At 37.0% G+C, this 21382-nt stretch overlaps 1 protein-coding gene across 2 annotated transcripts in view; it reads left to right on the top strand.

The window, feature by feature from the left end:
- Positions 1 to 3676: 3676 nt before the first annotated feature.
- LOC131039647 (U11/U12 small nuclear ribonucleoprotein 25 kDa protein) overlaps positions 3677 to 21382 on the top strand; it is a 33599-nt gene continuing 15893 nt past the window's right edge. The window contains exons 1-3 of one of the 2 annotated variants that reach the window (XM_057972438.2): positions 3677 to 4009; positions 4140 to 4239; positions 4442 to 4541. In XM_057972438.2, coding sequence (XP_057828421.1) covers positions 3880 to 4009; positions 4140 to 4239; positions 4442 to 4541 — 330 coding nt within the window. In that variant the 5' untranslated portion in view covers positions 3677 to 3879. The remainder of the gene's footprint in view (positions 4010 to 4139; positions 4240 to 4441; positions 4542 to 21382) is intronic. The other variant, XM_057972437.2, reaches the window with a different exon arrangement.

Raw genomic sequence — 21382 nt, forward strand, 5'->3', positions numbered from 1 at the left:
GTACAATTTACCATCCAAAAATAGATGGTCAAATAGATATTGTCAACAAGTGGACAGAGAGGTACTTGAGAAATCTTGTATCAGATCAATGAAATGCTTGGGTAAAATGGTTTGACCATGAAGAGTATTGTTATAATAAATAACATCTCATGCTCATTGGTACACCTCCATTTTGAGCTTTTTATGGTCATGATGCACTCCCTTTTTATAATATATTGTATACATATAGTAGAGTACTTGCAATAAGTGGTATTAATCAAAGTTAAGAAATTTTAAAATCATAAAAGATGACTTGTAGCATGCTCAAAATAAAAAAAAGATGCATGCCAACAAGAAGAGAATATTTGAGGTAGGTGTTTGATTTTTTTAAAATTACAACTTTATAGAAATATTTATATTATGAAAAATAAGGTTAAAAACTAAATCCCAAGTACTTTGGGCCCTATAGAATCATCATGAGGATTGGTGAGGTAGCCTATGAGTTGGAGTTTCCTAAAAAAAACGTTAAAAATCATTTTTTTGCACATCTCATTCTTGAATAAAGTTTGTGGACAACAAATTGTGCTACCATAAACCTATGACCTTTGGACGATGAACAAAAACTGATTTCAATTCTTAAAGAAGTCTTGGATGCTAGGGAAAAAAGGTTGAGAAGTCCCTGTTCACTATATAATATTTAATAAAGTGGGAGAAATTTCTAGTTGAGGATTCCACCTAGGAGGGCCCTAAGATACTTGAGCATACTAATTTAAGTTTCTTTCTTAGACAAGCAATCTTTGGGAGGAAGGATTTTTCATGTCCACTTTTAAAAAACAATAAGTTTTGGATTGTTCATTAACCAATCTTATTTTTCTAGGTTAATAGGAAAGATAAAAAATAAATAAGTTGTTTAATATTTAATTTTATCCTAATTATTCACATCCTATAAGATAATGAAGTATTACATTTATCACTACCAATTATAGGGGGTGTTGGAAATTTTTAGAAGCATTTTTATAAACAATTTGAAAGTGGTTTGAGTGGGTAAACTTGAAATTCATTTCCCCTCCCAAATGAGGGCATGAGTTCTTGGGTAGATATATCTTGTAAAATTTATAATTTGGAATTTATTCATTTGAGAGAGATTATTCATGCTACATTGATTGTGTGCTAGGTCACCAGATCACCATTGGACTTACCATGTATGCATGTCCATTTTTAGGCACTCACAATTTACCCTAAGGTCAAACCCTAGGGGTTGTTAAATTAGACAGTTCACCAAAAAAATGAAAATGAAAACAAATACACTTTTTCCAATGAGTTATATAGGCCAATTAATTAAATACCATGGTAACAACTGAAAAATTGGGGGAACATGTAATAGACCAATAAAAGCAACCGTAAACTCAGCTCTATTACTAATTTCCAATCAGAAACAATCAAAGCATGCTAACAAATTCAACATAAAGCATAAATCAATAGTAATGCTAATCCAATGTCGAACTTGAAAGCAAGTGTCTTCTATTTCTCTTCTCCTCCTTTGTGGCATATGATGGCAGTGGTTCTCAAATTCATATAATACCTATAGAGTGGTAGCACGAGTATTTGAAGAATGTGGTTGACCATGATTGAGAATGATGTTGGATTTATAGATTTTTGGAATTTGAATCGACGATCAGGATTGGTTTGACAACAAAAAAATCAATATTGAAAAATCCATGAGACAATGTAGCTGGGAGATGATCACTCAATGTGATTGAATTGATTGACAAGTTAATTGATTTGATTGACTTAGTTAGTGAATATATGAATTAGTCAGAAAAAATGATTTCGTGCTCATTATGGGTAGATAAATCATTATAATTAAATGCTAGTTTAATAAATTAAATGTGAAATAATGGTCCCCATTACTGTGAGAAATATAGGAAAGAATTTCCAGCCAAATGTAGTGTATATTCCACATGTCTTAATACATAAATATACATGCTCATTATGCTTGATATTTGAAATTCTATGTAGACTTTACTATTCAACTCACAATTCACACCATGCAAGTTTGATCTTTGATGAATGGTCCTATTTTGACCAACTGTGCACTTTACTATTCAACTCACTAAAATCTTGTCTTTTTGTTGATAGTTAAATACTCGTAGTATGTGGAAATAAATTGGGAAAATAACTAGATCACAAGGGTGAATCTATGCTAGGTGAACCCCTTGATTAGACTAACTTTATAGTTGTTGAAATGATACAAAATAACATTATTTACTCATGCAAATGCCTTAGAGTGGTTTTATACAAAATGAAGTTTTGTTTAGTGCTCTAAAGTGAAGTGTTTCTAGAACAATACTTCTCTTTAATGCACAATACTTTTGTATATGAATTGGATGTGAATTAATGCACATTGAATAACTTTAAATACCAAGACAAAGATTAATTGTTCAAACAATCGCCAAGTTGACTCATAACAACTAGTGAAATAAATAAGAATCAACAAATCTTGAATTTAAAGTTTTAACTTTTTGAAGTCAATTACATGTGGTGTGGTATTGAACCAAGATCACAAAAACACAAGAAGATGTGTATATGTAGGTAAGATAGGATTGAATACACTAAAGGATGCATAAATGAGAGTGAACAAAGAATTGAAGAAAGAGCTCAACTTTACATAAAAGTACACCATATATTGATCTATAATTATATGAAATCATTACATCAAAATGAGTAAAAAACTAAAGCGAATTAACATGGGTGTACAAATTTCACCATTATAATGACAAAGGTTTAGACACATTATTTCATCTATCTACTTTAATAAGTAGTGCATGTGAATTTCAAATAAAAGTTGCCAAAGTCTTTATCATCATTATAACTACAATATCAATTTTTATGAAAACTTTTTCTTAATAATTTTAAGTATTTCAATTTTTATGATTTAAATTTTATTATGCATCATTTAAATACAATCTAAAAAATGTTATCAAAATTCTAACGATAATCACAATTCTGTATTTATAATTTTTTTTTCTTAATAACTTTTAAGATCTAAATATTTCAAATTTAAATGATTTCTACGTCATTGCACATCATTTAAATATTCTTATATGTATATGTGTATATCTATGTATTTACATATATGTGTGCGCTATACATATCATATATATATGTATATATCACACACACATATACACATATACACATACACATATACACATATATAATCAAATAAATACTGAATATTCATTTAATTAAATGAACAAACACGTATATCTACAATATGTATATGTACATATACACTTGTATGTATAGACATACATATACATATACATATACATATATCACCTCCACTTACAGATTAAATTGACTAAAAAGTCCAAGAATGGTTTCATTTTTTTAAAATTTTTTTTCGTGTCGCCCTGCTTTTTTTGGGGGCTGCGTGTAGATGGTCTATTTATGTCACACTTCCACCCTATCACCATCATGGAGTCCTACCATATTATGAAGTTCAATCAATTATCTTCGTAACATTATAACACACCTTAAAGCATCTATGATAAAGACATTATTACACTTTTATTGATCCACACTCCACCCGATGGACACTTTGTTCAGTACTAAACTAAAATAGCAAGAAAAGCTAAAGTGGGTGTCTAAATCCAAAATACTAAAGCAAAAAAAGCTAAAGTGGGTGTATAAATCCAAAATACTAAAGCAAAAAATTCCTTTCTCACAGAAAACTAAAGCTCCCTCATACAGCAAAGCATCTAACATCATTCCGTGCAATTCTTTTGAATTTTTTTTATACACGTGTCATGAGAATGTCTAGGATTTGAAATTAAAATCCATGATAATCTTATTAAGCAGGGGAATTCTTGTTTCTTGGGTTCTCTGCTGGAAAATATGAAATCAAGAGAGGAATTGAGGTTCATACCACAGAGAGGTGATGATAAATCACCCCTGCTATCTGAAAACGATTTATCTACTGGTTCAATTCAGCTCTCCATTCTCAAGCTGGACAGTACATCATTTAGTAAGTGAAGTTTCTTAACATGTAATTAAAGATTCAAAGAAATCAATCCTTGATCATGGTGTTGTGTTTGTCATCGTCTTGTTGAAGTTTGTTTATGATATGATTCTTTTTCTTAAAACAAATTTGGCAGATGTAAGAGTTAGCACCAGAGCTTCTGTTCATGAACTGAAGAATGCTGTTCAGACGGAGTTTGGTGTATCTCAAAATGAAGAACAAGGCAAGATTCCCTGGTACATCACTTTTTACATCAATCAAACTAGATTGAATGTTTGGTTTTTCGAAGAAAACGCTCTTGGGTGTTTATTTTTGTCAGTTCAATTCTTCTGGGTGTTTGTTTTCGGAAAGCAATTGGTTCTGGGTGTTTACGTTTTATCAAAAGGAATGTTCTCTGTTCAGGTTGAAATTATAGTTTTTCGGTTCTTATTGTCTTAGGGGTATTGTGTGGGGGAACTTTTGCTTGACGTACCAGTCTCATAAACTTGTTGATGACAGCATCTTGTTGAGCAGTTTTGGCATCAAAGATAGTGACCAGGTATGCACTAGTTGCCCTTTTTGTTTCGAAGATTTATGTGGATTTTACCTGTTATAAGGCTCAATATTTTGAGTTGGTTTCTATGGTTTTACAACCTTCATGAAATCGAAGAATTATGGCTAATTATATGTCTGGAGTTAGAGTCTTTCGATGTGTTCAATCTTAGTTCTCAACTGCAAAGAGCAGATCTAGGTATATAAATTATGTAGTGCATAGAGGAAATTTCTGATACCACAATTAACTATTTCATGTGCCAGTGAGGCTCAAGGTTCAAATGCTAATCCACTTATGAGCGTCTTAGTTCAAAAGTTGGCCGTGGAGAACTTCTCCAGCTGGGTGAGTCACTCAGAGATTACTCTTAATCGCATGAGGAACTAACCTTTCTTGTAAATGGCAAGCGCCCAATCTCCGTGTACCCACAAGAGCGTTTGCCCTCTTTAATTGTGCATGGCTCAAAATGGAGGACAATGGGTGGCTTTAGGTGATAGCTAGGAGTGGGTTTTCAATACAAAGTACCATGTTTTAAAATTTTAAATAAATACAAGAGATCTAAAAACTGCTGCTAAATGCGTAGCTGAAAATCCTGACGGAATGGACAAGGAGGGTTTGGCAGTCTGTCATATAGGTGTAGACAGGGAACGGCGATCTTCATTTCGTTTTTTCATCTTGTTTTCATTTGTAAAGTGCCATTTACATAATTCAAACCTTAGTCTCCATTTTTCTGTTTGTTAGGAGGCTTAAGTTGGAACCCAATGGATTGGAATAGAAAAGGAACAGCTGGAATCCTTTGCCAGCTGAAAACTAAAAGGGACATTGCCAGCTTGAATCCACTGAAATGTAATCGTGTGACCATCGTTAGATTCTGAACGTGTTAAAAATTAAAATAAATAAGGAAAATTAATATTCATTGCTAAGTTATCTTGCCAGTAGCGTGATTGCCAGTGAGCAGGTGACCAGCAGTGATATACAAAAGTGGTCATTTCATGTGGTCTGCAAGAAGAGTCTGATCCAGGAACAGCGTCATAAATTCACAAGCAAATAAATAATTTGGTACCATGCTTTCATGTTGTAAGTTCATAGAGTTCTTCTCTTTGAGTTGGTTATATGCCAATCTATGGCACCCATCATGCTCAAAAAATTTAATGGTAAAAAGGCTCTTACTTTCACACATAAAAGGAAGAAACAAAATATTCGATACAAAATGAAAGCAGTACACCCCTCAAGCAAAAGATATCAAAATTCACAAACAACCAATTATGTCTACTTGATAAGAATAAAATAAGAAAAGCTACCATAAAAAACTTTCCAGCACAGTGTAACTCCAGCAATACACATCCAAAGAAGTTGCTAATAAGTGGATAGAGAGAGCAGCAAAGACAGTGTGGACTCCCTTATGTGGATTTAGCCAATATATGCAATAATAGGAGATGGTTGTTGCACATTGCCACTGTCTTGGTGTATCCTAACTTAGCATTTCCCACACTTGTATATTGCAAGGGCTATTGTGGGGTACTAGTCACTATATACTTGTGGGTAACACCACGTATTGCATGGAGATCTTCTATGTGATCAGGGTTGGCTTTGGGTTCTATTCTGGACCCTGGATATGTGCTAAGATGGATAAAAACAAGAGTTAGCCTTAGATGGCTGTTTTGACTCCTCATGCAGCATATTCTGGTGCCCTGTAAATACATGGATGGGAACTAATTTATAGTACTTGGTCAGCACAATAGCGAGTGATTGGCTGGTGCAATTGCTAGAGTTCTATTTCCATCTTGCAAGCCAGGAACTCATCTACATGTCAATAGTGGACAGTATTTCATTCATATCAGTGTCAGTGATGACAACATAGTAATAGTAAGTCTTTGAGCGGATACTCTCTCCCATACCGGTTTAAAATTCCAATAGAAATTAAATGACATGATTTTAAAGAATTATTATGCCAACAATGAAAAACCCCCTATGAGAGTCAATTTCTTGCAAACAGGGTGTCACAGAAAGGGATATTAAACACCTTGTCTTGTGCTAGAGAGCCTGAAGCTTAGGGAAATATAAAATATTAATAAATGATGCTACGTTGACTCAGTTTAATCATACAATTAACTAGTGGGCTTGGAAATACCTGTGTTCAAGCCTATGTCATACAAGCAAGGCATGACTCAGGGACCAAGCAAAATGGGATCTTTTGTTTGTTAATTTTAGGATTAGACTGTTAAATTTAGATAGCAATGACAGAAAATCAACACAAAGAACACACAGAACACAAGGGTACCCTGGGAAAACCTCCCTCTTGGAGGTGAAAAACCCAGCAACAAATTCTCAGTTTGTATTATGTCAAAATCAGTAGAAGTCTTACAACTTTGCTACACACTTAAAGCAATATAATCAACAGATGATAATCTGAATTAGAGCACACAGTGAGATGAACAACACTTAGACTTATCTGAAGGATTCCTGCTGTAGGTGATTGCTGATCAGACACGGAAGTGCAGATCCTTCGCTTGGCAGGAGGACAGATTGCTATGGTGATTAGCTAGACATGAAGATGATTCATTGCATCAAAAGACACCTTCGCTATCCCTGAGAGAGAGTTCGATGTCCTTGGATCAGGTCACTTGTTGAAGGTATAAGATCACTGCTTGCAGAAAGAATTCGCTAACCAAGAATGCTGCTCCAGGTTTGCTGATCAATGAAGCTGATCAATCACAGCCTCAAGGAGAAGTTCGCTGCCCCTATACATGCATTTGTTGCCCTAGATAATGCAGTCTTCAATCTTGAATGAAGTTGCTGATGCAGAGGAACCAATTTGCTGATTACAAGATAGTAGTCGCCGATTGTTTGAACAGATGTATTTGATACTTGCAAAAGACTTCAAATATATATGTGTCCAATTCACCTAGACACCTCAGGTCGGCCCTTTCAACTTGGCGCCAAAACATAGGGTTAAATTACAAGTTACAACTATAGGGTCGGACCAATATAAATTCTGAGTTACATGTGATAAGGTCTGCCCTAATTCCATTTACAAGTTACAATGCCCAATATAGGGTTGGACTCATTTGCAAGTTACATTAGTCATTATAGGGTTAGCCCTATTCAAAAGTTACATGGCCCATTATAGGGCCAGACCAAATTACAAGTTACATAATGTGTTTGGGTCCAGCCCAGTACAAGTAATACTTATATTTGATCCGAACTAGCTATTATTTCAACATTGTTTGCTCGTATGGGGTGTGGTTCCCATACTCTTTCTGAATCTTTAGACAAATTTGACATTCACTTTTGGTGATTGGAGAGAGAATTAATGGTTGATCTTCACATTTGGGATGGAGAATTTTGTTTTGGAGAAATTGATTGTTCATGTTAGGCAGGAAGGAGAAGGCAGGAGTGCTAAAGGAGAATTCGGGGTTTAGTTTCGAGGAGGGTTTTACCCCAAGATTCTGTTATGGACATCTTCATTTCCTTGTTGATAAACAGTGATATCGAGGTGGTGATGTTTTTGAATTACTATTGATGCTGCAGCTGGATTTTATCCTTTCTGTTTCCAACAGAAACATATGCAGTGCTTTTGAATGCCAAACCCTCACAGTGATAATGAAAATAGAACACTTCACAATATTATGTACTAATGAATAACAACTATTTCTCATCGTGTCCTCTTGTGTTTTGTTTTATTTCTCTCTGTCTATTCTCAGGTAGTACTGAGCTAGAATTCCGTGAAAACAGACTGTAGGATTGTTGCCAATAAAATGTCAGTGTCTGATTAGAATGGTACCTTCTAATGGATGAAGTTGCCTGGGTCACAAGTTCAAAGTTGGCATAACTACATAAACTTCTATTCAATCATGTTACTTCTTGACAGGGTTTGGGTTCAACCTCCCTGTTTAATTATTTCAAGTTGTTCTTGTCAAACTTCAAGATGTACTTGTGGAATTCAGTTGTGCTTTTTAAAGATGAGTTACTTGCTAATCTATTTTTTTTGTGGCCTCTCTGAGTACTTACTTTGCCTTGTATGATCTAATAGCATAGTAAATTGATTTTACAGCATGAGTGCATAAAATATTAACATTAAATTAACTTAACGAGATGATTCATTGCATTTCAATCTATTGGCTTATAAAGCCATTTCTTGTCCTTTTCCTGTACAACCAGCTTACCTACCCAACAAACTAACTAACCAAACACATTAAACTATTAAATAACAGTTAATATTAATACATATAGAACAAAACACTTTAGGATCACAAGGATCACAAGGATCACAAAAGCCAACAAACCTCCTTCCCCCCACCACATGATCCAAAAGTGGAAAATCCAAAGTTCTGTAGCATCTTTAATCTGACTTACCTTGATACTCTGTAAACTTGATCTCATCTCTTGGTACTGATCAATTTGTGCTAACACTTGTACGTGTTCTCTTGATTCCTCGCTTTTTGTGTCATATTACAGGGTGAGCAACAACCATCAGTCATGTTCATCCAGCGCCTTGCCACTGCTTCCTGCAATCTGAAGATCCATTACCTCTTTCTGACACTATCTAACACAATTATGTCGAAGTCCATCACAACATGCCTGTGACTATCCATACTAAATGCAATGTGAGCAAGATTTGTCATTGCCCAACAACAATGACCATTATCTTGTACCCACAACTCTTAGGTGCATCCACGATGTTAGTTTTCTGAATGTATTGCTTGGCTATTATTCTCCTTCAATAGGGTGCAAAAAACAGTAGCTTTGTTTTTTCTATCCTTAGTTGAGCACATGTCTTCTATTTAGCATGAAAACACTTTTCTCATATTTAGAGGGATTTTAGAGATTAGCTGCTGTTTTTTATTTTTAGAACAAGGTACTTTCTGTCTTTTGCTTTATTGGCATTTTGTTTAGTTTTTTCAGGACAAAGTTTCTTTAACTAAAATTGGCACTCCATCGACATGGGTGTTTGTAAAGCATAGAAGCTTCTCTTATTCTATGAGAAAGACCTAAGGCACACAACTCATTGTAGAGCAAAAATGATAGAAGAGAGCATTTGAGTTTATTGTAATTCGTTTCAGTTTAATAGAAAAAAGATTTTTGAATGTTTACTGTTTAATTCTCAGTAGTGTGTGTTTGCATGTTATCTAAATCATGTTTGTTGTTTTGATTGAATTTTAATTTACAGTTAGGGTTAATTTTATGAGTGCAAAATCTGCTTATCACGGTCTGAGAATCTAACTAGGTATCAAAGAACATTGACTGAAATCTTCCAGATCTGTGTATGGAGTGTGTTGCTACTTGTGAGAGGGAGTTTTCATAGAATTTCAGCACCCTTTCTTAAGTGATTGAAGTGATCTGAAATTGTGAGATTTTGTAGGGGTGATTCCCTATGTGCTCTAGTGATTGGAGTATTGATTTGGACATGTCATAGGTTTCTGAGTTGAATTATTCCTAGTTGATCTATCTGTTTTCAATGTGTTTCAGAAGTTGTAGTCATGACAAGTCTTGGTCTTAGAGAGTGTGGCCGCCTCGAGGGTGCTTCTAACCTTAGGCCTTGGAAGTGGAGATTGCAAATGCTATTGGATGAATGTGATCTTTGAATTTTTTTGTGGAAGCTAAGGTTACATCTTGTTAATACATGGTAGCTTTGGTAAGATAAATGATTGAATGAGAGATAAATGAAGTCTCTCATTCAATCATTTATCCTATCGATAAACTATCAAGAAAACTTCAAGCTATTTCATTTGATAATCATTCCTCTTTTATATATCAAATCTACTTAGTCCATCAATATCGATAATCAGATTATAGCATGGCATATCGGTTTGCATTATAACTGTGATCACCGATGATTATCGGGTTAACCATTTATCCCGATTTATATCGGATATGTTCTCAGCAATAAACAAATAATGATTATCGAGTTGTTATCGGGTGGCGAAGTATGCACCGCTTGATATATATAACCATTAGTTAGTGATCGATATCGGTTAACTTAGACACCGATTGACATCGGTTAATATGCCACGCAAGCACCAACGGGCATACCACGTGAATACCGATTGGCATGAACACTAAGCTACGTGTTGATGTGTATTTTGTACACGACCAAACACAGAATAAAATACCCAGAGGTATCTTATCCTCTCTTGAGTAAAGTCTCCGAATGCTGAAGATATCGCAAAAAAGGATCAATCGGGAAACTTCAAGGTTCTTTTATGTAGGTTCTCTACTCGTGGATAAGCACCAGTGGTTGTTGTGTTTACTGTTTTTCAAGGGGCCTTACGTACTTTCAGAGAAAGCTTGTCCATGTGACTACTTTTCAAATGAGGGAATAGGATTTTCCTAATGCTAACAGGTTTCAAAAAAGATCAAAAGATAAAGGTTTCAAGGAGGCGAGACTAAATTAATCCTAAGAATGACTCAGTGATGATTGGTCTTGACGGGACTCTACCAATTTCAGTATTGCCAAGAGGTTACAACTCCACTGGAATTGGTGCGATCTTCTAAAGGGATTCAATGATTTTCAAATCACTAAAGGGGATAGATACTATCAGTAAGATACATATCAATGCCTCCAACAATGATTGAATTCTTAAACAATCTCGATGTTTCCAGTTGACCACACAGGGCGTTCTTACAATCAGTAAGGAGCTAGTGGTTTGGAATGTGAGTCTTATCAAAGATCAAGCAAAACATTCGTCCTTCAAACTTAAAACTTAAATGCTATTTCTACTAAGAGTGATTCAAGAAGATAAACAACCATGAAAATAGCCACAAGGATTGCAATAAAACACCATAACTTCAATATTTTATTGATCTCATAGCCAAATAAAACAACAATTGTTCAAATTTCTCTCTTCACACCTTATTTCTCTGTTGCTGATATTAAAACTTATTTCTCTCTAACTCTCTAACTTTTTTTCTAACTCTCTAAAATGAAATGAGTGAGGGCATATATAGCACTCTCAAATACAATGAACGGCCTGGATCAAATGAAGATCGATGGCTTAGATTCTGACACCTAAACCCTAATGAGGTTTTGTTACAAAAAAGTCCCCATTTAGATAAACATTATCAATCCATAGCCAATAAGAATTGGCACAAATAATGAGGAGACATAGACCAATAGGAATTAAGTTGCCACATCATTTTATAACAACTTTTCATCTAGAACTTTGTTCCCCTTTCTATGCTCTTTTCTAGCATATTCAATGAATCTGGACGTAATCTTCTCAATCTCAGCAATAGGAATCTCAGGAAGATTCTTCATCCGTTCTTCCAAGTGAAGGACTTGATCAAAAGTTGTGAGAAGGGTCGCCTCCCATCCAGGCTCAAGCTCTTTTGTTTTCTCGATTAGGAACATAGTAGCATGCATCTGATTTCATTGCTCTTCGGTGACTGTGTTCTCCTCTTTGCAAAAGATGATCCTGATCTTGTCTTCCAATTCTTGGACGTCTACATCCATCTCGATCTCAATTCTTCTGTCAAGGATCGTACATAATACCTCAAACACCTTGTCTTGAATAGGGTGGATGGTTTCCTCAACTCGGCCACATCTGGAACTGATATCTTCGAAAAGAACTTCCTTTATCTGGAGCAAAGTTGACCATTGCAGAAGGCTATGGGCTTCTCCATTCATTATCTTCTCTTGCGCTAGAACCTGTCTTGGAGTCCTTATCACTTGCAAGACCGGGATGACAACATCTCTAGTGTGAGCAAATGCATCCACAGTTACCAATAGATCATGGATGATCTCAAGAACTTGGATAGCACGGTGGACCGTCTTCATCATCCTTGTTGCAAATTCCGTAGCCACCTTGTAAGATTCATCAATCCAAGAACTCATGAGTTGGACCAAGCTCTTTACCCTTTCCGCCTCATTTATTGATTCAAGAGGAAGTGCATGCAAAGGAGATATTGCTGGATCCTGTCGTCTCAAAGGTTGATTAAGATGGCTAAAATAATTCCTCCAAGCACTGACCTCCTTTTCTAGTTTCTTATTCTTTTCCATTTCTTCTTTGAGTTTGTCATTAAGTGCTTTCAGTGAATCAGTTGCTTCCTCCATGGCTTGCACAGTGGTAAGTGGACCAAGATCAAATGTTTCCAGATCGTATTCTTCTGCTAGAATCTCATCTTCATACTTGTCCACCACTGGTGTAGCTATCTGCACCTTTCGGGTTCCTGCTTCATCTCTAATTACTTTTGACATCTTGGTGGCCTTCTTCTTTTCAACCTCTTCATGAGAACTTCCTATGAGACTTTCCAAGTCAAATATTTGTTCTTCCTCTTCGACCACAACTACCCTTGTCAGCCTCTCTTTTAGCCAATCTGGAATGGAAGACTTCCTTTCCCTCACTTGTATTTCTTTAGGCAGAGGTCTATCTTCTCTGAAAGGAGATGTTGCTTCATCATCACTCTTCTCTTCTTGTTGTTTGTTAGCACCAACTTGAAGAGATTGACTAGATGCATGCTGAGGTGCCTATCCTTTACCTCGGTTATCATTCTGCACCATGGATTCCATAGACTCATCAATTTCATACACTATCTGCCTTTGATCTTCTCCTTGACTTGCTTCCTTTTTAGGCCTAGAAGATGTGCTTGGTGGACAATCAAGATTCACCTTTTGTTTCTTCTTGGAAGGCTCTCTCTTCTCAGGTCCTTCTTTTCTCTTTGAACCTTTGGAATGAGAAGTATTCTCACTCACACTTGCCTCTCCTTCTTTTGGTCTTGTTTCCAAGGTGAATGTCATGGATACATTATGCTCCTTCAACTTTTGATGCTGTAAGTCCACCCATCTGCGAGTGCAAGATAAAACGGGAGCCATCAAAGCTCTTAGGTCTGAAACCTCTGGCTCATTCCAATCTATCTTCACTTCTTTATCTTCCTTCTCATAGGATGATTGGAGGTATCTACCACTGTCTTAGGCTTGATCGGCTACTCTGTAAATTTTGCATTTCCTGATGAGATCCAAGGGTAATCTGGAATGCATCTTTCTTTTGACCTCTACATCATCCTGGGCATTCATCCAAAAGTCCTCCACTTGAAACTCATGTTTGTACTTCTTCTCGAATGAAATTCTCCCTTGAGGCAAAGGATGTGAATGAATATAGAGATAATTCCTTCTCTGCATCTTCTGCGGCTTGAGTATCAGGACATACTTCAACTGAGTTCCCTAGAAGGATGGGTACGGGAATTCCATTTCCATGCTTGTGTCTTGATGCCTTTGCATAAGCTGCCAACTGCCTAGTCACCTCAAGTAGTATTATCTTGTCTGTAGGATATCTTGGCAACATGTAGGGAGGTGAAGGACATCCATGAACTCTGATGTATGTGAATTTTGGAAATTGAATGAACCATGCACCATGCTTCTTCACGAGCTCCTGCGCGTCCAGAGACAGTCGATTGTGAATCCCTCCTTGCAATGCCCTGGTGATATACATCGTGAAGGTGTCATTGACTAGCTTGTAGTCACTCCTTGGCGGATGATGCAGTTGAACATAAGAATCACAAACTCTTATTTCTTCGGGTCCTCTCCCAACAACTCCTCTGTGCGGTAGCCCTGCGTACTCAAAACTTCTGACTAAGGAATATATAACATATGAACTCATGTGAAATGACTTGGTAGGATTTAGCCTTCTCAATTGCACGTCCAGGTTGTTGCTAATGATTCTAGCCCAATTAAGCATTCCCTTTCGTTGGACGATCACTTGTATGAAGAAGAACATCCACTTGTCAAAGAAGAAAGCTTGAGAAGCACCCGTAACCTGATTGAGCAAGGTTATCAAGTCCTTGAATTCTTCTTGGAAGTCGATTCTGTGCGGTGTATTGGGAATCTTGTTCAAGTGAGGTCGACTTTTGAGCAACCAATTCTTGTTGATGAAGATCAGACAGGAATCAGGATCATCCTTGTAGATAGACCTAGCTCCTTCCAAGCTCTTGTAGATCATGTCTTTATGCTTTGGGAGATGAAAAGCTTCGCTTATAGCTTCCTTTGAAATGTAGGCTAAGATAGTTCCATCCTTGGCTACGTTCGTCCTTGAGTGTGAATCATAGTGCCGGGCACACTTGATCATCAATTCATGACACTTGACTGCAGGAGGGAAACCTACGGCCTTGATGATGCCACTCTCAATTATCTTCTTTGCAACGGGTGACGGTTTGCCAATGTAGGGCGCTTCCCGAAACTTCTTCACATTGAAGTTTCCTAGATTGGTGTCTCCGATATTGCTCCACTTGGACACGATATTGGTTTCCAATTCATCATTCTTCTGATCCTCCTTAATGAGAGCCTGCCGGGTAGTGGATCCACCGGTCTTGGGGGTCGTCATTTGATACCTACACAAAAGCTTAAAGTTAGGGTTCGAGCATAATACCTTAAGGTATGGGATTTAAGTCTTTTCAAGGAATTAACTAAATATTAATTTGAAAATAATGTGATAAATCCTAGAATTATGAATTTTCAAATTAATATTAATTGAGAATTGAAATCAGATTGTACTTAGACTTTCAAAAGATTGCTATGGAAAATCAAACTAAATCTTGAATAAATTTTCAAAAATCTGATTATACATACCTCTTCCTTGATTTTTAGCTATCAACCTTTAAAAAATGAATAAAGGAAAATGAGAATTTGCTGGACAAAGATGCTTGATCTGAATTTTAGACTCCTCCTTTTTGATGATGGCTTCAACCTTCAAACAGCTTCCAGCAAGAAGTTCGCCCTCAACCAGCCTTCAAATATTCTCCAAAATCTGGAAATTAACCTTCAACCAGCTCTTCAATCAAAAAATCTGCCTTCAATGAGCTAAATTTCGCACTTCTACCTCTGCTCTTTAAGTTCGCATGAGAGAAAGTGAATGAATGATTTAAAATTTTCAAAACACACCTTCCCTTTATAGGGTGCTCACCTTATTTTGCCTCCAGGCCGACTTGGTAAATGCTTAAATAAAATAAAATAAAACTCCTCTATAAGCATGGCCGACTTGTTTGCAAAGGCAAAATAATGAATTTTGAACGCTCAAGTGTGATTTTTTAATTTTTTTAAAATTAATTTCAAAGCTAAGGTGGATTCTTCATTTATTTCAAGGCTTAGAAAAATTAATTGATCAATTTATAAGTGCCTCAATTTATGCGAATTTGTCTTAGTCTCCCAAATGTGTTTAATTGGCAAATTTAATGAAAAGATATAGGCTAGCTTAGCGAATGCTAAAGCTTGATCAAGGTTTGATGAATTTTCATTCTCCTTAGGCACTAGAATGTTCATAGTTTAGGTCTCTCCAAGGAGGCTTGTTTGAACTTTTTATCTAGGTTTTGTTCACTTCATTAATCAAAATCCTTACAACCTAGATTTGTCATCACTTCATGCTCTTATCATCATAATTTTGCAATTTGCTTTTGACTTAGTCTAAACAAGGTGAATAATAGGTATCCTCATGGATTTCGCCTTGGACCCTTTGGAAGGGTCAGGAGGATTTTCTTGATTAGGCCTTAAATACCCCATTTTTTTCTCCAAAATCCTCCGGAAGGTGAACATACGCTTGTTTTGGCTTAACAAACCTAGGATTTCAACTTTTTAGCCTTTCATATGGGTAAATTAGGTGAGAATGGGAATTTCGCTCTGGACCCTTTGGAAGGGTCAGGAGCGAAATTCACCCTTTAGGTCACAACTCACCTTTGTTTGATCAACAACCTTCTCTAAGGCAATCTCCAGGGTCCATTCTCAACTTGGCAATCTCAACTTGGCAGTATTGGTTTGATCCTCCCTCACAAGGTCAAAAACGTCAAATTTGCTCAAAACCTAGCCAGGGACAGGACCCATCCAGAATTTCGCTCTGGACCCTTTGGAAGGGTCAGGAGCGAATTTCTTGTTTGCAGCTCATTTCCCATCATTTCATCTTGAATTCACCTCACAAGGCAAGGAAACATCTCTCTTCTCTCAGTCAATCCAATTTTGACTTGATTTTGCAAGGAGAAAAAGGTGATTGAAGGATTTTCGCCCTGGACCCTTTGGAAGGGTCAAGAGCGAATTTCTTCCTCTAGCCCAAAATCATCATTTCTGGAGACAACAATCAACTCAAGGGCAATCTCAAGGGCATCTTTCACCTTGGACTAGGCATGGTTTAGCACAAATTTGAAAGGAATATGTAGATTTTAGGATTTTCGCTTTGGACCCTTTGGAAGGGTCAGGAGCGAAAATCTTGTTTTAGGGTTATTTCTCCATCCTTTCAACTTCAAATCACCTCCAAGACTTAGAACACCTTGCCTCACTCCTCTCTAGGCCATAAAAATCAAAATTTTAACTTGTCTTGCAAAGAAAGTAGGTGGACTTGGGATTTTCGCTCTGGACCCTTTGGAAGGGTCAGGAGCGAAAATCTTGACCTGGCTCAAAAATCATCATTCTTTCAACTTGAAACTTCATTGCAAGGTAGAATCTCATCTTTCTTTGCCCTAGGAACAAGGTTTTAAGCCTAAGAAAGGTCAAAAAGTAGGCTTGTAAGGAATTTCGCTCTAGACCCTTTGGAAGGGTCAGGAGCAAAATTTCCTTTCTTGGCTAAAATCCTTCATTTTCATAGCTACCAAACACTCTCAAAGGCAAGGTCATGTTCATTGTCCTTCTCATCATGCCTTGGACATCAAATTTTCGCCAAATAAAGGAGGAAATGCATCCTAGGGAGATTTTCGCTCTGGACCCTTTGGAAGGGTTAGGAGCGAAAATCAAGATTTGGGCTAAATTCTTCATTTCTCCAATTCAAAACAACCTCAAGAGGCAAAGGCATGCTATCTCACTTCCATCCACACCATAAGAAACCAAGGATTTGACCTCCTCCAATGAAAAATAAGTGTTTTTAGGAATTTTGCTCAGGAGCAAAATTCATCTTTTGGTCCAAAATCCTTCACATTTCAATGCTTCCAAACATTTCCAAAGGCTACAAGATGTCCATCCTTCCTTTCAAGATACCCTGCAAATCAAAATTTAGTCAAACTAGGGAGGAAATGAGCTTTAAGAGGATTTTCGCTCTAGACCCTTTGGAAGGGTCAGGAGCGAAAATCTCATTCTAGGCTTGATCACTCACTTTTCCAACTTCAAACCACATCACGAAGCATACTTAGATCATTTTCCACCTAAGGACAAGGTTTCAAGCTCAAACAAGGTAGCAAATGAAGTTTATGATGAATTTCGCTTTGGACCCTTTGGAAGGGTCAGGAGCGAAATTCTCCTTTAGGCCAAAATCTTGCTCTTCAAAATCAACCAAGTCCATCTCAAGGCAAGAACATACCAATTGATCCTCAAACATGCCCTAGAAACCAACACTTAGCCAAAATTGGGAAGGAAATGTGGGCTACAAAGATTTTCGCTTTGGACCCTTTGGAAGGGTCAGGAGCGAAAATCAAGATTTGAGCTTGACACTTGACCTTTTCAACTCTAATTCTCTTTGAGAGGCAAACATAGATCCTTCTTCACGCATCTCCATCAAGATCTTGACTTTAGCCAAGGGAAAAATGAGAGTTTTCAAGAATTTCGCTCTGGACCCTTTGGAAGGGTCAGGAGCGAAATTCATCTTCTTGACTAAAATCCTTCATCTTCCAATCTTTACAAGGCTAAAACATTCAAAAACATCACCAAGCATGCCTTAGAAACCAAAAACTTGTCCTGAACAATGAAGAAATTGAGGTCTTCAAGGATTTTCGCTCTGGACCCTTTGGAAGGGTCAGGAGCGAAATCCCTATTCTGGGCTAGTTTCTCGCCTTGGTTCATCTCATTTTCTTCCAAATTTGATCAAATCATCTTCCTCCTTTCATAATCAAGACAATTCCTCATCCAACTTGGTCTAAGCAAGGTCCAACTAGGGTTTCAGGGCCAAAGGAAGGCAAGAAAGGAAGATTTCGCTCTGGACCCTTTGGAAGGGTCAGGAGCAAAATCACCTCCCAGGATGGCTTTCATCATTTCAAAGTCTAAAAACTCTTCTTCAAGGCAAAGAATGTATCAACTTCCCCAATTACGCCTCAAAAGTTAACAACCTTGATCATATCCTTTCAAAACTCCTTCAATCATCCTCAAGTGCATTTGTTCATCAGTTTCTGAAATCACTACTTCAATCATCCTCAAGTGCATTTGTTCATCAGTTTCTGAAATCACTACTTCCATCTCTTTTTGACCACGGACTCTGCTCAATTGACTTTGACTGGGAGGAAAACAAGATTTTGACAAGAAAACCACCAATCCAGACCTACCCTGTCCTGAGACCTATCATCCTATCCATCTTCATTCCCCTGAAAGGAAAAGATCCACTAAGGCAAACCTAGGGCTCTAGGCAGACAACTAAGGACTTCCCAAGACCAGGCTGGATTCAACTTGAAAGAGACCCTAAGACGAGCTCTTAGAGAGAAACCCTAATCTACCCAGCCCAGGCGACCACTCACTTCACTCCAACACCCAACAAGCAGAGAGAAAACCTAACCAAGGAAAGCAAAAAACCCTAAGAAAAAGAGGGGGTCCCCATTTTGATGGGGTGATGTGTGAAATGGTCACAACACTACGTAGACCCCGATTAGTATCAGGCTGGTGATTAATATAAACACCGATTGGTAGTATATATCAAAGGGTCCGATCAAGTAGTGTCTTGATCGGTCATGTTCGTAAGACATGACTGGTCAAGGCACTGCTTGATCCTCCCCTCTTGCATATATATATCAATTGATATTTGTGAAGAGAATATTGAAAATGATAAATACTCCTCTCACCTGCCAAACAAAGAAGATAGTCAGATTTATAATAGAGATAGATAATACATAGATATAGAGAATACAAATTAGAATACATCTTGCATATTGAATTGTAAATTGAACATCATTTACACATCTACTATTGATCTTGTGTAGTTGGCCAAACATAACAAAATGTTGGACAAGGTAAAGCGAATCATCCTAAGATTTAGTGAAGGACCATTTGATCCCTCATATTACAAAGAAGAAAACAAAGGAGATCTATGATGCTTTGACTACTTTGTATTAGAGTGTGCACATTTCTCACAAGATGCTACTAAAGGAACAAGCTTAGTGCCAGATGCACAAGTGCTATAGACATATAGGTCACATACATTATGAAGATCACTAAACTTCGAGATTAGCTTGCTATAATAGGTGTGAAGTTGGATAATGACAAGTTGGTGGTCATAGCTTTAAAGTGTTCTCCCTATCTTGAGACTCATTTGTTTGAGGTGTCTATGCTTGTGAAAAAGCTTGCCACTTTTGAGAAGCTTTGGGATAACTTTATCTTGGAGGAGACTAGACTAGAGATTGTTGTAGCCAAAGTGGAAGAGAATTAGAACCAAGCCCTCATTAGTTAAATGAGGAAAGGCGGTAAGAAAGGAGGACCTGAGAATGATTTGAAGGGAAAGAAAACATTGAACCATTTCATGTGTTTCAAATGCCATAAGAATGACCAATATGCTTTCACTGTCCTCAGAAGAAGGGGAAGGGCAAGCAACAATATTAGCAGAAACAATTTGTAGGGTGTGTAATTCAATAGTAGATAAATTTTCATCCATGCTTGAGACAATATTCTCCATTGTGTCATGCCTATCCCCAAACATTGTTTTTGGTGCAGGGCAGTACCTATTCCTTGGAGCATCAAGACACATGATACATGATTTACAATGAGAAGACTTTCAACAAACTTCAGGAGCAAAATGCAAGTATATAGGTGGAAACTGGTGATGATGCTCCACATCTCATTACAGAGACATTGTAGTGTCACACCCCTGTTTGAACCAAATTTTTTGCACCTTCCTTTCCAACTCAGTCCATTGGCATTTTAACAAACAGTTTTGTTGTATGCTGGTGATAGGTTTTCTGACTGTGGATATGAAGTTTATATTGCTGTCTTGAAGTTTAATGCTTGGATTTATAGTGATATACAACTTAACTTTTCAAGAGTAGAGCATAAATAAGCATTCAAAACCTATGAATAACATTTTATTCCTTATTGCAAATGCACAATACAGATTACAAGACAGATAAAAAAAGTTCTGAGTTCAAATTGTCTCAAGCTAGCTGAAGATACAATAATCAAATACACAATGAATGAGATACACACAGCTGACAATCTGAGAAGTTTTCCATGCTATTAGAGCTGCCTCCATAGGGCCATTTGAAATCCACGCCACACCTTATTGCCTACTTAGCAAGTATAATATCAAAATCAATCTTCAGCATCAATAGGTAAAGGCACATCGAGCATTTAGAGGTGATAAGACTGGAATATGGGTCAAAAACCTCACACACAGCAGATATGATGTTGTTGCTGCCAGTAAATGGTTGCCAAGCACAGGAGGAGCTCACGTCCCAAGCAGAAATTGGACTCTTTACCTTTCTTGGCGCCTTAGCAATCAAGCCGTCCAAGCTAGACTAAGCTCCATGCCCCAAAAAATAAAAAGGAAGTGCCCAACAATGAAAACTCCATGCACCCAAGGAAAAACAACTAGCAAAAGCTCCAATTACTACATCTTTACCTGGAGCTCCACGTCACATTTTAAAGCAGTCCAATTTTTGTCCTTTTTGAATGCTCCCCAAAGAAATTACGCCCAACAAAAGGTCTATGCTTCCAGTGTCAATCATATTAGTTTTTAAATTCCATGAGCTCTTATTTAAAGGAACATAAGTTTTGTCCTTTTCTGAGTGCTTAAGGCTGCAAGCTCAATTATTTCTCAGCTTCAATATTAATTTAATTTCCTTTGCTTCACGTGCACTGACAACACCAAAAAATTATCCAAACACTCTGCACACACTACACAATTTCTTCACAAATTTCACCACAAAAAACAGTCAAAAAAGCAAAACTGAAATATGAAGAGATAAATCTT

The sequence above is a fragment of the Cryptomeria japonica genome, chromosome 5, assembly GCF_030272615.1.
Source record: "Cryptomeria japonica chromosome 5, Sugi_1.0, whole genome shotgun sequence".
Classification (NCBI taxonomy): domain Eukaryota; kingdom Viridiplantae; phylum Streptophyta; class Pinopsida; order Cupressales; family Cupressaceae; genus Cryptomeria; species Cryptomeria japonica.